This window comes from Carlito syrichta, unplaced genomic scaffold (assembly GCF_000164805.1).
Source record: "Carlito syrichta isolate Samal-C Ts95f unplaced genomic scaffold, Tarsius_syrichta-2.0.1 Scaffold287539, whole genome shotgun sequence".
Classification (NCBI taxonomy): domain Eukaryota; kingdom Metazoa; phylum Chordata; class Mammalia; order Primates; family Tarsiidae; genus Carlito; species Carlito syrichta.
In genome coordinates, this window is record NW_007231635.1 from 115,614 (window position 1) to 132,940 (window position 17,327).

Below are 17,327 nucleotides of genomic sequence, written 5' to 3' on the forward strand. Positions count from 1 at the left end.
CAGCCTTCCAAGTAGCTGGAACTACAGGCATGCACCACCACGCCCAGCTAATTTTTTGATTTATTAGAGAGATGAGGTCTCGCCATGTTGCCCAGGCTGGTCTCAAACCTGCGGGCTCAGGCAATCCTCTTGCCTCTGTCTCCCAAAGTGCTGGGATTATAGGTGTGAGCCACGGTGCTCGGCGTCTTCAGGTCATGTTTTTACTTCCATATAATCCCTCCCTGGAACAGCTGCCCAAGAGAAAATGGTAATTCTACAGAAAGACATTGTGAGAATCCGCTTGCGAGATTTACCTGTAGGCTTGAGTTTCAGTTCTGTGAGTCCTGACTTCTTTTCTCCAAGTTTGTGCCACGTGCCATTTGTAGACGACAGCCATTCCTCCACAACACAGTGATAGGTGCCCTGATCACTGTCGTCTACACTCAGAATGTGCAGTTGAAACAAGTCTTGGGACACTTTCTCGGCGTGAAATTTTTTTCTCCTTGACGTGTGAAATTCATCCCCATACTTTACAACATTGGTTTGGTTCATTTCCAGGATCCTCAGGCAGGATGCATTTGCAGAGAGGGAAGAAAAATACCAAATAATGGCCAGCTGAATGTTCCCGGTGGCCCGGGACAAGACGCTACATTCTATGTCAGTGTCGGAGCCGATGGAGATCTCTCGGGTTTGACTTCGTGAATTCACTTTGAGCTGGCTCTCTAAATTAAAAGGATGGAAACAGTTACTTTGCTAGAAAATAGAATTTGAAGGTCGTAGAGATGGCAGGGGCCCATTAGGGCCATACCTTCTCCAGCCATCACGTTGGACTCCCCCTCCCGCTGCCCCACTGACGGTTCCCTCCGCTTTTGAACAAGTCACCATCTGACAGAGCAGCCCATTCCATCTTTGGACAGCTCTGCCCCCAGAGAATTCTCTCTGATATCAAGTTGAATTTCACCTCGTCATCTCTTCCATCTGCCGGTCCTCGTCGTACCCTTGTTTGGTAGGGGCTGGAGTGGCAGGGGGAGTGTCAGACAGAAAAGCCCGAACTCCCTTTCCCATGTGACAGTGCTTCAGTGTTTAAGCCCAGACATCTTGCCTGCGCCATTTTACGGCTCAGACCGAGAGAACGTGGCCCTGTGGATGCCATGTCTGTCTGTTCTCTATCCAAAGACCTTCTGGACTCACAGTTGGCCAAACTCTAGTTCTATCTGCCTTCAGACATGGCTAAACAAATGAAGGTTGTTTGGTTGCTGTTAAAGTTGCATGTGACTCTGCAGTGACTCAATGGTGGGAGTGTCATGGGGAGGTGGAGTCAACCGTCCCTCACCCCAGCAGCCCTTCCGTTTTGTCAGAAAGATGAATGATGGTTCTTGTTTCCAAGTCTTATTCTAACTTTCTCACATCACTGATTCTGCTCTTGTAACTGCTCGTTGATGTTGCAAGTACGCTTTACTCTTCCTTTAATAGACTTTTTTTTTAAGACAAGGTCTATCTCTGGTGCCTGGGCCAGAGTGCAGTGGTGCGATCGTAGCTCACGGCAGCCTCGACCTCCTGGGCTAAATGATACTCCTGCCTCTGTCTCCCAGGTAGCTAGGACTGTAAGTGGGTGCCATCATGCCCTAGTAATACTTAAAAAAAATTTTTTTTTTGTAGAGAAGGGGTTAAACACATACTATATTTTCTGCCAGACTACTCCAGGTCCTTTGGGTACCTCCCATCAGTGGCTCACAGTTTAGAGGGAGAGACAAGTACAGGGATAGAGGCTGAGAGATGACAGTATCGTGTTCCCCGTGTGGGACAGAAGTCTGTAGAAGTGGCTATCAGAGCACACAGCAGGATCACCTAACCCAAATCTTGGAGAGAGAAGAGACCTCCCAGAGAAGCAAACTCTGAGCTAATTTTTTTTTTTTTTTGAGTTAGAGTCTCACTCTGTCACCCAGACTGGAGGGCAGGGCCGCTCCCGACCACCACAGCCTCGGCCTGCCGGGCTCTGGCGATCCTTCCGCCTCAGCCTTCCAAGTAGCTGGAACTACAGGCACGCGCTACCACGCCCGGCTAATTTTTAATTTATTGTAGAGATGAGGTCTCGCCAAGTTGCCCAGATGGGTCTCGAACCCGCGGGCTCAGGCAATCCACTCACCTCAGTCTCCCAAAGGTGCGGGATTACAGGCTGAGCCACCGAGCCCGGCTTGAGCTAAGTCTTTATAGGAATCCTTCTGATGAAGAAGGGGCCAAGAAATTTCACACAAAAGAAGCAACATGACCAAACACTTTGAAAGTGAGAAAGAACATGGACTATTGAGGAATGGCAAATAACTCGGCATGGCTGAAGCTCAGATTCTAGATGGAAAGTGGAAGACAAGCCTGGATTGTAAAGGACTTATATGTTACACTATGAGAGGTTGGACATGAGGTGAACATAAAAGAGTTCTGGGTGACTCAGGTTTCCAACTTGGGTCACTGGTGGGTAGCGGGGACATAGGGAACGGTGCAGGAGTAGCTTTGGATAATAACAGTGGGTTTAAAGGCTGGATGAGGTAGCTCACTCCTGTAATCCCAGCACTTTGGGAGACCAAGGCAGGAAAACCACTCGAGGCCAGGAGTTTAAGACATGCCTGGACAACATAGTAAGACCCCATCTGTATTTAAAAAAATTAGTTGAATGCCGGGCTCGGTGGCTCAGCCTGTAATCCCACGCCTTTGGGAGGCTGAGGTGAGTGGATTGCCTGAGCCCGTGGGTTCGAGACCGCCTGGGCAGGCGAGACCTCATCTCTACAATAAATCAAAAAATCAGCCGGGCGTGATAGCGCGTGCCAGTAGTTCCAGCTACTTGGAAGGCTGAGGCGGAAGGATCGCCGGAGCCCAGCAGGTCGAGGCTGCGGTGGCCGGGAGCGGCCACTGCACTCCAGTCTGGGCAACAGAATGAGACTCCAACTCAAAGAAAAAAAAAAAAAAAATTAGTTGGGTGTGCCTGTAGACCTAGCTAATCAGGAGGCTGAAGCAGGAGGAGCACTGGAACCCAGGAGTTAGAGGCTGCAGTGAGGTATGATTGTGCCACCGCTCTCCAGCCTGGGTGAGAGTGAGATCCTGTTTCTAGAATTAACATTTTCAAAAACCGGTTTATGTTTTGACACACTGAGTGCAGACATGTCTCGGAGACAGCTGGATACATGAATCTGGAGATCAGAAGAGAACTCTTCCAGGATGACGGATTTGGAAGTCATCAGCCTACAGGCTGTGTGCGTGGGAAGGGATGAGTCCACCTCAGGAGAACGTGTAGAACGAAAACAGTGCAAAACTAAGGATAAAATCCAAAGAAATAGTTTCCTCTAAAGAATAAATCCATGGTGGAGGTGAATTCCACCAAAGAGAATGAAAAGGAGCTGGCAGCATTAGGAAGGAAACCAAGGAAATCTTGGGTTATGGGGTCAGGAAAAAGTAAGTTTCAGGAAGAGAGAAAATTGAGGGAGCAAATCCCTCAGAAAGGACACATAAGTGAAAGCATGAATCAGTGAACAAGGAGACCATTCCTGCTGCCAAAAACACGGCTCAGCAACAGAGAGCGCAATGAAAGCAACCAGGCGTCAGCATCTGCGTGGCGTGTCAGGCACTAGGCATGCTACAGGGGTCACCACACTCAAACTGCACACCAACAATCTACAGGTGAAGTGACTAAGGCTTGCGCAGATCGACTTGTCCAAAGCCCTTCTGCTATCTGGCGACTGCCTGATCGAATAAGAGAATGCAAGCCATGAGAGAGGACACATGACACAGCAGAACTCTGCTGAGGCAGTGTCTTCCTTTTTCCTCTCTCCTTCCCTCCCTCTTTCTTTCCTTTTTAAAATTTAATTTAATTAAGAATTTGTGTGTGTGTGTCAGCGTCTCACTCTGTCGCCCAGGCTGGAGTGCAGTGGCACGCTCACGGTCACCGCAGCCTCGATCTGCTGAGCTCAGGCGATCCTCCCACCTCAGCCTTCCAAGTAGCTGGAACTACAGGCATGCGCCACCACGCCTGGCTAATTTTTGGATTTATTGTAGAGACGAGGTCTCGCCACGTTGCCCAGGCGGGTCTCGAACCCCTGGACTCAGGCGATCCTCTTGCCTCGGCCTTCCAAAGTGCTGGGATGACCGGCTTGAGCCACCACACCCGGGCTATGTTTTATTTCTATAACTCAGTCTAAAGGGGAGGAATTTTGTTGCTGCTGTTTGCTTGTTTGCAAAGCAGGGATTAATTTCAAGTGGCGTTTACCTGGTAAAGTGATGACTATCCTCAGTGGGTGAGAGGTGGCAGAAGCCCTCACGGGGCCATGGGTGTGTAGGGAATTCCTGTCATAAACGTCCACTTTACACCGATACACTCCTGTCTCTTCCTCAGTGGCATCATGGATGAGGAGCTGAGAACGGAATGGAGACTGTGACACCTTGGTCTTCTTCTGGAACTGGGGGAGGAAATCCCCCCACTCAATCGTGCCGTTGTGAGTGACCCGAATAAGCCGATGGAAGCCTTGAGCCCTCGCTGGCTGGAACTGCCAAGTCACAGTGAGCAGCACCTTGAGGTCAGAGTAGGCGGCCCCCACTACGCAGGACAGGTCAAAGGCGTTGGTTAACTTCGCTTGTGGCTGACGGCTCAGCAGACTCACTTGCAGACTTGACTCTGCACACAAAGACAAAACGCAATTTCTAACATGTCTACCCAATCAAAGGGCGGGCCTTTCAGGCTTCTCCCGTTGTCACTTCGTCATGTAGGACCATGTGTTTGTCCGTTTGGAGAATCACATTTTTTCGAAGAGAAGTTGATTAGTGTTGTCAGTCCTGAACTCCAACCTCAGCTTTGCAAAGTGCTCTTCTAAGATGGTTCCAGCAGCAACAACAAAGAGGCATTGCCTCTCCGGTCCACGACCAAACAGCTGCTGCGAGTGGGAGGGCCCCGAGTGGAGGCTCCAGGGGTCTGGCCTCCCCCTTTGCCCACCCAGTATCAGAATCCCAATCCTTTTGCACATGCGCAAAGAGGCTCTGCCAAGCCAGGGCTGCAACTCTCAAACGCCAGAATGTACAAGGCTCGGCTCACTCTTCTCTAAGTCGACTCCAGTTCATAGGATTTTGTTTGTAACCCTGAACAGTAACTTACAAGTTGCACTCAAAAGGTAATCTTCATATACGCTTTTTTTGGAGACAACGTCTCCTTCTGTTGCCCAGGCTGGAGTACAGTGGCACGATCATGGCTCACTGCAACCTCGTCCTCCTAGACTCAAGGGATCCCCCCACCGTCTCAGCCTCCCAAGTAGCTAGGACTTCAGGTGCGCACCACCACGCCTGGCTAATTTTTATATTTTTCGTATAGATGGAGGTCTCGCTATGCTGCTCAGGCTGGTCTCGAACTCTTGACCTCAAGCAATACTCCCACCTTGGCCTCCTAAAGTGCTGGAATTACAGGCTTGAGACACTGAGCTCAGCCGAATGAAGACACTTTGAAGAGTAATTGACAGATACAGGAGCTGGGGGCCATGCTCTGTGTCCTGGGATACACATACTATAATCGGGTGACTCGGGATGACGCACAATTAAATTCCTACAAGTTCAGAAAAGGATTTCCTTGACACTTACCCAGAGATTTTACAGTGACTGATATCACCTGAGTCCAGCTCAGCTCTCTGGCCTGGCTCCGGGTCCCCTCGGACACTCTGCACTCGTACATGCCACTGTCTGTGACGGTAGTGGAGGTGATCTCCAGCTGGAAGGTGGCCCAGTCCACTTTCTCCAGCCTCGTGTTGCCATGGTGACTGGGTCCCCCAGAGGAGGCCCCCAGCTGCACGACGCCATCCTGCCCCATGCCAGCCACAAACTCTGGCTGAGTCCGGTCCTGTGGCAGGTGCCACCAGCTCACGGCCAGAGGGCTTTCAGCTCCACCAGCCTTGCAGAGGAGGGCGAGCGCCTCTCCTTCCCACACAGCTTGCTGCTTGTTCTTGGTCGACACAACCACACTTCTTGCTGCGGGTGACAGATTTTAAAAGAAAAGAGTGCTTCAAATAAATGGAAAGTGTTCTAAGGTGCAGTGAAATCCTTTAAGTGTTTTAAAAATTATCATTTTTTTGTAGAGACGAGGTCTCACTATATTGCCCAGGCTGGTTTCAAACTCCTGGGCTCAAGCAATCCTCCCACCTCGGCCTCCCAGAGTGCTGGGATTACAGGTGTGAGCCACTGCACCTGGCCTAGTGAAATCTTATTAGTTAGGACTTGACTAATTTGTGACAAATCACATCAGGCTGTTTCCTCCTGCACCAACTCCAGACAAAAGATTTGCTCAACATTTAAATAGTGGAAACAAAATAGCAGAAAGAATGTCAGGAGAACCTTTTTACACTTAGACAATTTATAATTTGCACCTTTTAAAAAAAAATCAGTGTGTTAAATCAGCCCTTCCTTAAGCATATCTAATTGGGTAAACATCTAATAATATTTTGTTTGGTTAATTAGGGTGGATGCACAAACCCGAAAGTAATAAAGCTGTGTTCATTTAAAGTTTTGGTTTTTTATAAGTCAGACCTTCAGAGTCCAAAACAACCTTCCTCTTCCTCCTTATCTTTCCCTGACCAATATTAATTGGTTTAGTATGTGTTCTAAACAGGGAAGAAACATGGTTTATTATATATCTGTTCACAATACTACCATAAAAAAATAGTTCCAGGCCGGGCTCGGTGGCTCAGCCTGTAATCCCGCGCTTTGGGAGGCCTAGGTGAGTGAATTGCTGAGCCCGCGGGTTCAAGACCCACCTGGGCGACTTGGCGAGACCTCATCTCTACAATAAATCAAAAAAATTAGCCAGATGTGGTAGCGCATGCCTGTAATCCCGGCTACTCGGAAGGCTGAGGCGGAAGGATCGCCAGAGCCCAGCAGGTCGAGTCTGCGGTGGCCGGGATCAGCCACTGCACTCCAGTCTGAGTGACAGAGCGAGACTCCAACTCAAAAAAAAAAAAAAAAATAGTTCCTTAGAAGCCAGGCGTGGAGGCTCACATCTGTAATCCCAGCACTTTGGGAGGCTGAGGGGAGAGGAGTACCTGAGACCAGGAGTTTGAGGCCAGTCTAGGCAACATAGTGAAACCATATCTCTACAAAAATTAAAAAAAAAAAAATTATCCAGGTATAGTGATGCACACCTGTAGTCCCAGCTAGTCAAAAGGCTGAGGCAGAGGGATCGCTTGAGCCCAGGAGGTCAAGGCTGTGGTGAGCTGTGATTGTGCCACTGCACTCCAGCCTGAGATCCTGAGTCAAAACAAACAAAAAAAGTTTCTTGCGGGGAGGGAGGGAATATATATATATATGTTGGTAAAAGGACAATTTGTTTCTGAAGTACAGTGTAAAACTACAAATGTAAATCTGGCTCCCAGATGAGAAATTCAAGTCATTCATTCCACAAACACTTATTGTGCAAGGTTTTGTCCTGGTTGCTGTGTGGGCAATGCATAGATCCCTGAGCAGCTCGTGCATTCTGGGTAGTTCAGCATTATGTTTAAGGCCAAGGACCTTCTTATAAAATGAAGGTAACAACAGTACCCACCTTACTGCACGGTAGAGAGGACTGAACAAATGGCACTTGCTAGGGTCTCAGCCTGGACAGCCAGAGACCGTGGTCAGTAACGGTTCGCTACAAGCATTAGTGTCTAATGATAGACCCTGGCGAAAGCAGAGGTAATTCAAAGCAAAATAAAAAAACAAAATAGACCTAGCATTAGAAATCTAAATATGATCTAAATGAATTTGCAAATTGCTCTTCCCTGCTGAGAAAGGACTTCAGTCTCTGACTGTTTTATGCATATATATACATAAGTTATAAAAGCAGAAAGAAGGTTAATATTCAGAATTCTGTTAAAAAAAAAAGCAAGTCTGCTTTCAAATTTAATTTGAAAGTTAAAACAGACTCATGACAAGTTTAGAAATTAGAGGGGAAATTATTACTCATAACCTTACCACTTTAACATAACCATTATGATATGTTTCAACTAACATCTTTTTTTCTTTAAATGAACTTTCCTCAGTACATTGTGGTCATTACTGCCTCTTGGTACAAGCAATAAATTTGCTGTGTGTGTGTAAGTTACACATTCACAGTGGTAATGGGTGTCTCCTTCTGTTTAAAATATTCACAGCACGATAAAACTCTGCTCATACTTCAAGTAATGTTTGACTCTCAAAAGAGAATGCATATTAAACAGGAGCCTTAATAAATATGCTAATAACGTTTCCTGTTTCTACATGTCAGGCCCAGTCTGGACTCCAACCTATTCAAAGAGCTATTTTTAGTTCTGGAAGACGACCCTATCGGTGGGATTCTAAGCTGTGAACCCTGCAGCACACCTCTGGATCTCTGTGGCACAAATTCCCACGTACCGTGTTTAAGAAAGGCTGCAGATAGGTCCTGGGGCGGGGGAGGTTTACTGAGAGGCATGCAGCAGAGATTTATCTGTGGGTAAATATGTAAACCTGCCTATGTTCTTTTCCGGAATCCTAGAAAGCGAGGCCAAACGTTTAGTGTGAAAACTAGCATCAACACACTTTCTGGCCTGCTGCTCTGGGCCAAAGCCTGTGTGTCTTCCTTCCCAGCAAATGGGGTGATGGGAGAAGAACATGGAAAGGAAACATATCTATCTTTGGAGATGACTCTAATGAGATAGTGCAATAAAGATGTCTTTATTTTTAGCTCAGTTCTTAAAATTTAAAGCATTTTTTAAAAAATGTTTGCTTTTGGGCAACTAATCTTTCTAGACTTTGAAGGGAACAGCACGCAGCCTAGCAAATCCTGACATTAGCTGTGGATTTGTCTGTTTCTTGACACACAAAAAACACTGGTGATTCAAATAGGCTTAAGGGCACCCAACCTTCATAAAGTAAAGGTAGGCTGAGCAGCTTTCTCAGTTTCGTGCAGGTAGACACTCAGAACCGTCTGGGCTGGCGTCTCACCCCGTCACGGCAAAGGCAGGGAACGGAGTCAGCCCACTATCAATTGCTTCTTCATTTTTACTGTGAGTGGAATTATGATTATTTCCCATATCAGGTTAACATAGTAGGGACTTAACAGAAGGTGATTGAAAGACGCCAGCCTAGCCCATCGAAACTGGACTGGATAAGAAAAAATGTGGTACATATACACAATGGAATATTATGCAGCCATAAAGAAGGACAAACATATGGACTTCGCAGCGACTTGGATGGATTTAGAGTCGATCATACTCAGTGATCTGTCACAGAAACAAAGAACAGAGTACCACACGTTCTCACTCATAAGCAGACCCTGAATATTTGTCACAATACTATAAGAAAGGGATTGGCAGCCGGGCTCGGTGGCTCAGCCTGTAATCCCGCGCCTTTGGGAGGCTGAGGTGAGTGGATCGCCTGAGCCCGCGGGTTGGAGACCCGCCTGGGCAACTTGGCGAGACCTCATCTCTACACTAAATCAAAAAAATCAGCCGGGCGTGGTAGCGCATGCCTGTAGTTACTGCTACTTGGAAGGATGAGGCGGAAGGATTGCCGGAGCCCAGCAGGTCGAGGCTGCGGTGGCCGGGAGCGGCCACTGCACTCCAGTCTGGGCGACAGCGTGAGACTCCAACTCAAAAAAAACAAAAGATCCTCTAGTTGTGGCCACCATGACACAGATGAGGAAACTGAGCTTTAGAGACGTGAAGTGGTGTGTCTGTGGCTACACCCTACTTCCTGGACTCAGGTCTCCAGCTAGTCTGCGTGCTTTATTCCACTCTTACCTCCAGTGTGACCTGACGGACACCCGGCTCTTCAGGAAGACCACCTCGTGTCCACGAAGACATCCTCTGCTAACAAAGGGGGAGACCTGAGAGCACCCCAATGCACGCCTGGGTTTCACATACCTGCTGGCTTCCGTAGATACACGTGGCTCTCCGGTGACTGCTTTCTCTGAAGCAACTGCCAGGAGCCCATCCGAGTTCTCGTCACCTCGGCCACCTCACATTTGTAGGCACCTTCATCCTCTGAGGCAGCAGAGAAGATCTTGAGAGAGAAAGCCTTGGGGCCTAACTTTGACACTCGGAGCTGTCCTTGACTTGCCCTGTCTTTGTAGCTGTTCTTCAGGTCCAGGACTCCACCGGCATCAATGTGGGCCATTTCGATCTCATTAAAGAACCAAATGCCTTGAAGTTGTGGGTCATGGCCGGCGCCCACAACCAGGCAGAGCAGTTCTAAGGGTTTCCCTTCAGCAAACGAGCTGTCGGCTGTAATGTTGACTTGAAAATCTTTCACTGGGAAACAAAAGCAAGGCAGGTATTTAGAGAGTCCACTGCATCTGCCCTTTTAATACCATACCAGAGAGAGGGCCGGGCTCAGTGGCTCAGCCTGTCATCCCAGCACTTTGGGAGGCCGAGGTGAGTGGATTGTCTGAGCCCGCGGGCTCGAGACCCACCTGGGCAACTTGGCGAGATCTCATCTCTACAATAAATCAAAAAATTAGCTGGGCGTGGTAGCGCGCGCCTGTAGTTCCAGCTACTTGGAAGGCTGAGGTAGGAGGATCGCCGGAGTCCAGCAGGTCGAGGCTGCAGTGGTCGGGAGCGGCCACTGCAGTCCAGTCTGGGCGACAGAGTGAGACTCCAACTCAAAAGTAAATAAATAAATACCAGAGAGAGACCGTATCCCCTGTAAGGATACCACAGGGATCACATTTGAGGGGGGAACTCAGTTCTGTGGTAGCAGTTAAGCCAAAAAATCCCTGGAGTCAAAATGTTCATGACTATTCCCTAAGTCACCCAGAAAGGACAGCACACATGGTGTTCCGAATGCAATCCTAGTAAGCAAGATGTATGCACAAATGTTTGTAGTACACAGCTATGTAGGCTTTTTAAATTAAAAAATAAAATATGTTACACTGAATTAAATATTTTATATCTACTTCACATAAATTAAATTAAATACTTTATGCTGAGTTGCTGTAAATTGTGATTACTTGCTCTCTCTTTTTTTCTTTCTTCCTTTTTTTCTTGGCTGAGAATATCCAATGGAATTTTCCTAAGTCAAAAAGTACATGTGGCCAGGTGTAGTAGCTCATGCCTGTAATCCCAGCACTTTGGGAGGCTGAGGTGGGAGGATTGCTTGAGCCCAGGATTTTGAGACCACCGTGGGCAACATGGTAAGACCTCGTCTCTTCAAAAAATAAAAACAGTAGTCAGTCGTGGTGGTGCATGCCTGTAGCCTCAGCTACTTGGAAGGATGAGGTGAAAAGATCTCCTGAGTGCAGGAGTTGAGGCTACAGTAAGCCATGATTGTGGACTGCACTCCAGCCTGGGGAACAGAGTGAGACCCTGATTCAAAGAAAAAAAAAGCACATGTGATACAGTGCCATAAGGTCCTCTGAGTATAACTTGGATACTTGAGGCCAACAGGACAATTTTTAATGGAGCAGAATAACACTCTTCTTAGAAAAGAAACACATTTCAGAGATCCACCTCTGGATCATTGCTTTTAGCAATGGGAATTCAGCATATGATCTAACAACCCTTTCCTGTTGGACAGACCAGGAATCACAGACAAAGCCTTTCTGCTTGCTTTGACAAAGGTGCCAATGGATCAAGTGACGTCATTCCAAACTGGAAAAGGGGTAAGGTGGAAGGAAATCCCAGCACCGACAAAGACAAGGCTTTGTGTTGGAAACTGAAACTGCTTTGAGAGCAGGCCTGCCCTTGAATGCCAGCCCCCATCTCACTGCTGGGTGAGCTTAGGTAGTGCATGGAGCATGTCTGGGGCTCAGGATCTTGCTTTTAAAAATCAAAATGAGCCAGGCGTGATAGCGCGCGCCTATAGTTCCAGCTACTCGGAAGGCTGAGGCAGAAGGATCGCCGGAGCCCAGTAGGCGAGGCTGCGGTGGCTGGGAGCGGCCACTGCACTCCAGTCTGGGCGACAGAGTGAGACTCCAACTCAAAAAAAAATAAAATAAAATAAAATGAGGAGTCGATTGGAAGTGGTGGCTCACGCCTGTAATCCCAGCACTTTGGGAGGCGGAGGTGGAGGATTACTTGAGCCCAAGAATTCGAGACCAGCCTAGGCAACATCGTGAGACTTCGTCTCTACCACAAAATAAAGAAATTAGTCCGGCATGGCAGCACGTGCCTATAGTCCCAGCTCCTTGGGAGACGGAGGCTGAAGAATTGCCTGAGCTCAGGAGACTGAGGCCGTGGTAAGCTGTGATCATGCCACAGCACTGCAGCCTAGGCATCCGAGTAAGACTCTGTCTCAAGAAATGAACAAAAACTAAACAGGTTGAAAACGAAGTAAATAAATAAGAAGTCACTTACGTGCCTCAGAGGCTGGTTGTTAGAACGAGGGCAGACAATGTAGATAAGATGCTAACATAGTCTGGCAAAAACGGTCATAAAACGACTTCCCTGACTGGCCTATGGGATCGAGCGAACCGTTTGACCGATCTTATCCCATCAGAACCTCCTAAGGACAGAACCAAAGTTCAGTGTCCTTCCTCTTAGTCACGCTTCCCAATGACGACAACAACGTTTACTCTGCTTTCCAGTCCATTTTTTTTAGAGCCAACAAAAGATTGGAAAAAGATACCCGACAGGTACCCACCATGAGCGAATGAATGGATTTCCTGGGAAGATACTTACCTGCCGGCTGGATCCTCAGAGTGGTTTGATCTGTCTGCTTTTTTGTGATGGACACCCAGGTTTCATCCGGATCCTGAATCCACTCCATGGCCTCACAGAACAGGCGACCCTGATCTGAGGGGCGGAGCCTCTCGATGGACAACCTGAAGGTGGTGGCCCCCAGCTTCCCGAGCCGGACGTCGCCAGCGGCAAACCTCTCGGTATACAGGGGCCCGGGAACCAGCATAAAATCCTTGGAGAGAGAGAGAATCTCGGTGGCCGGGCTTCCTCCTCCATCCTGTATCACGTACCAGGTGACAGAGAGGTGCGTGTGTTGAGCTGTGACTTTGGATGCCTCGCAAGTAAGTTCCAACGGCTCGCCTTCCTCCTTACTGAGAGTCTGAGGACTCATGGTGGCCGAGAGGGTGTCTGGAATAACTGGAAACAGGGGAAGGATCAGAGTCTGACTGGCCGGCGCTTGTCCAGTCAGCCTCCTTCGGGGACGACGGTGCCCTGAGCCACCATCTGCAAAGCACACCCTCTGAGTTGTGGTCCCACTACCCGTACGCTTTTTTAAAAATATTTATTTTATTTTAAAGAGGTGGGGTGCGATCCAGGATTAGGTATCCAAGTGGTCATCATACAGGCCAAGTTTGGGCCTCCCTTTGGTCCCCACTTTGCCTGGCCCACATGCTTTCTTATCCATATGGTTTTGCTATTGCCAACGGGAACTTTGGCATCGATGTGTGTGGAACTTGGCAAAGCAAACGGCTCACGGATGTGTTGACCCTGACTTTGCTTATTAGCTTAGGCTGGGGCCAACTTAGCTACTCAGACAGAGTACATATGTATGTTTGTATGTATGTATTTGAGTCAGAGTCTCACTCTGTTGTCCAGGCTGAAGTGCAGTGGCACGATCTCGGCCACCTCAGCCTCATCCTGCTGGGTTCAGGCCATCCTTCTGCCTCAGCTTCCAAGTAGCCAGAATTACAGGCATGTGCCACCATGCCCGGCTAACTTTTTTTTTTTTTTATTGTAGAGACAAGGTCTCACCAAGTTGCCCAGGCTGATCTCAAAATGAGCATGTCACTGTACTCCACTGGGCATCAAAGTGAGACTCAAAAAAAAAAAAAGTACTAACAGGATCATGAGGAAACAATGGTGGGAATATTGTCCACAGAAGAGCCAAGATCTAAACTGGGTGCTGAAGTATATGTAGGAGTTTGCTAAGCTGCAAAAGGGGGGATCGGTATTCCAGGCAAAGGAACTAAGTGACAGTCACGAGGACTTTGGCCCTATCCCCACAGCTAAATATGTAGAGAACGGTGGTATGAGAATAATAATATATAGGTATAATTTTTTTTAATAGATGAGATATCACTGTGTTACCTAACCTCGTCTTGAACTCCTGGTCTCAAGCAGGTTTCTCACTTCAATCTCCCAAAGTGCTGGGATTACAGGCATGAGCCATTGCACCTGGTCCAGAGCACGTATTTAAAGAGAGAAAACTTTGAGAGGTAGAAGACCTAGATTCTGATCCTAAATCTGTCCCCGTCTGACTACACAAATTTGGATACATCACCTCCTCTCCCTGGGCTTTAACCTGCTTCTTTATAAAGGATCTGTTATAATTTGTCATTTGGAGACAAAATGCAGCCCTTAACCAAAGTCTAGGTAACTATCTCACTATCCCGCTGGTTCTTTTTTCCTCAAATGAAATCACACCGCCTGAGCTTCTGAGAAAACGTTCTGTGTGGTGAAGAGGTTTATGCAAACGTACCCTCAGAGGTCAAGGAGGCTGAAAGGCAGAAGAGAGTCTGTCAAATCAGTTTCTCAGAAAGAAACGTTTCGCAGTAACTTACAAATAGAAGCCCTATCCTGTGAGACAGTGGATTCCCCAGTGTTACCCTTCAGACTCACACTTACAGGACACAGGGAATTTGCCTAAGGGCGGGATTTATGGAAAGTACGTGTTTACCATAACAGGATTTAAGGTGAGTACATGAAAGTAGACGTCTTAGAGGTATTCCTGGAACTGGGGTTAATCAGAAGTCAACATGGTGATTAGCATCCAAGATGGCGTTGCTTTAACCTCCACCGAAAGCGACACTAAGATCTGATCAATGGACAGTACTGAGCGTCTATCTACTCAGCGCTAACTACTGTGCTGGGAGCCGAGATGAGCTTCCTCTTCTCAAGCAGCTCCGCACGTGGTGGGAGAGAGGCATACAGATAGTCCGCTACCCCGTAACTGCATAAACATGAATAACAGTGGTGCTGCCGGGTGCACCTGTGATCCCAACACTTTGGGAGGCGGAGGTGAGAGGACTGCCTGAGCCCTGGGGTTTGAGACCAGCCTGGGCAACTTGACGAGACCTTGTCTCTATATCATAAATCAAAAAAATTAGTCAGGTGTGGTGGCACACGCCTATGGCTCCAGCTACTTGGAAGGCTGAGGCAGAAGGATCGCCTGAGCCCAGTAGGTCAAGGCTGAGATGGCCATGAGCGCCTGGGCATCAGAGTAAGACTCTGACTCAAAAAAACAAAAAGTGGTACTAACAGAGGATCATGAGGAAACAATGGTGGGAATACTGCGCACAGCAGAGGCAAGATCTAAACTGGGTGCTGCAGTATCTGTAGGCGTTTACAAAGCTGCAAAAGGGGGGATAGATAGTCCAGGCAAAGGGACTAAGTGACAGTCACAAGGACTTTGACCCTTTCCCCCCAGGTAAATATGCAGAGAATGGTGGTTTAAGAATATTAACATATATATGATATAGAGAGACGTATAATTTTTTTAATAGATGAGGTGTCACTACATTACCTAGACTGGTCTCGAACTCCTGGTCTCAAGCAATCCTCCTGTCTCGGCCTCCCAAAGTGCTGGGATTACAGGCACGAGCCACCATGCCTGGCCAAGAGTAATCACTTCTAAGTTAATGACTGATCACCGATGACACTAACACCAGCTCTCTTGCAAGTTACTGTTCTGTCTCCAAGCAGAAACAACACAGGGAGAACGCGCATGGCTTTGTCTAACACTGTTGCTCTTACCAATCTCTGGACGGCCATGGACGGAGGCCTTGGGAAAACTGTACACCATCTCCTCTAAGTTTTTTCTTTAATTTTTACAGTCAGTATTTTTTTATTATGATATTGTGGGGTACCGTTAAGGGTTAGGTATACAAGTATGCTTCATTCGGGCACCCTTGTTGATCAGGGGTGTCTCCCCGTCCCCGGACAGATATTCACTACCGTTAATCCCATTCCTCTAGGTCTTTAAGGCCCACATCGTTGACAAAAATGAATGGATGGTTTTGGAGCACATGAGAGACCCACTTGGGACAACTCTCTAAAGCATCCGGAGGGCAAGGCGGGCTAAAGGACAGAACAAAGCCACACCCCCCTCCAAGGCACCGCGAGGGCGAGGCTGGCGAGCAGAGCTGGGCACAGCTTACCGGTCAGACGAGTCTTGGCACTGTAACTCCCGTGGTACTTCCCGTCGGTGTTCGGCGTGTGACACTCGTACTCGCCGGCGTCCTTCATCTGGAGCTTCGTGATGTGCAGCAGGACGGAGTGGCCCTGGATCCGCTCCACGGAGACGTCCCCACTGCGCACCCGCTGTTGGTATATCGCGTAAGAGAAGGTGGCATCGTTGGTGCTGACCACCTGAACCTCACGGGTTGGAGCTGTCAGCAGGTAAACAGACCACCGGAAATGCTGCTCGGAAGGGCCCTTGTAGCCAGTGACGTTGCAGCCGATGCTGACGGGGTATCCTTCGGCGCGAAACAGCGGGCCTCTGGGAACCGTGACTTCCCTCTGGCCAGTGCCGAGTTTAGCTGGCAGTGGGAGAAAGAGGGGGATAAAAATAGATGAGCGCCCCAGTTCCCAGTGCTGCACTTCAGGTCGCTCCCTCTGTTGCAATTCCGGGAAATGAGAGCGCAGGTTATTAGCTACCGTCCACTCCATGCTCCACAGCTTCTCCAGGCAGAGCCGCCGTGGGACGGCTGGATGAGCTCATTGTCTTTTTATAACTTGAACTTTCATAGGAATCTTCACTCTCTTACAAAAAGTTAAGCTTCGTCCATGTAACATGACCGCTTCTGTAAAACATCTGCCAGGCATGGTGGTTCACGCCTGTAATCCCAGCCCTTTGGGAGGCGGAAGCGAGAGGAATGCCTGAGTCCAGGGGTTCGAGACCAGCCTGGGCAACTTGGCGAGACCTTGTCTCTATAACAAATCAAAAAATGAGTCAGGTGTGGTGGCGTGCACCTGTGATTCCAGCTACTTGGAAGGCTGAGGCGGCAGGATTGCCTGAGCCCAGCAGGTCGAGGCTGCGGGTGGTCGTGAGCAATGTGCCATTGCACTCCAGCCTGGGTGACAGAGCGAGACTAAAAAAAACCAACCCCTTCCCCCCAAAAAACTGCTTATCTAAATGTATCTATTATTATTATTATTTAGTCAAGTGTCACTCTGTCACCCAGGCTGGAGTGCAGTGGCACGATCACAGTTCCTCACAGCCTCGACCTCCTGGACTCAGGCCATCCTTTCACTTCAGCTTCCCGAGTATCTGGGACTATAGGTGTGTTCCACCACACCTGGCTAATTTTTTGAATTGTTTTTGGGGAGAACTCCTGGGCTCCAGTGATCATCCTACCTCGGCCTCCTAAAGTTCTGGGATTACAGGTGTAAACCACCACACCCAGCAGTTCACTTCGTTTTTTTTTTTTTTTT

The 17,327-nt window shown here is 48.3% G+C and overlaps 1 protein-coding gene across 1 annotated transcript in view; it reads right to left on the reverse strand.

Moving 5' to 3' along the window:
* CD101 (CD101 molecule) overlaps window positions 1-16,562 on the reverse strand; it is a 32,376-nt gene extending 15,814 nt beyond the window's left edge. The window contains exons 1-6 of the mRNA XM_008052835.1: window positions 16,052-16,562; window positions 12,615-13,031; window positions 9,861-10,247; window positions 5,590-5,973; window positions 4,235-4,639; window positions 294-701 (exon numbers count right to left, since the gene is read on the reverse strand). Of these exons, the coding sequence (XP_008051026.1) occupies window positions 294-701; window positions 4,235-4,639; window positions 5,590-5,973; window positions 9,861-10,247; window positions 12,615-13,031; window positions 16,052-16,562 (2,512 nt within the window). The remainder of the gene's footprint in view (window positions 1-293; window positions 702-4,234; window positions 4,640-5,589; window positions 5,974-9,860; window positions 10,248-12,614; window positions 13,032-16,051) is intronic.
* Between the last annotated feature and the right edge of the window lie 765 nt (window positions 16,563-17,327).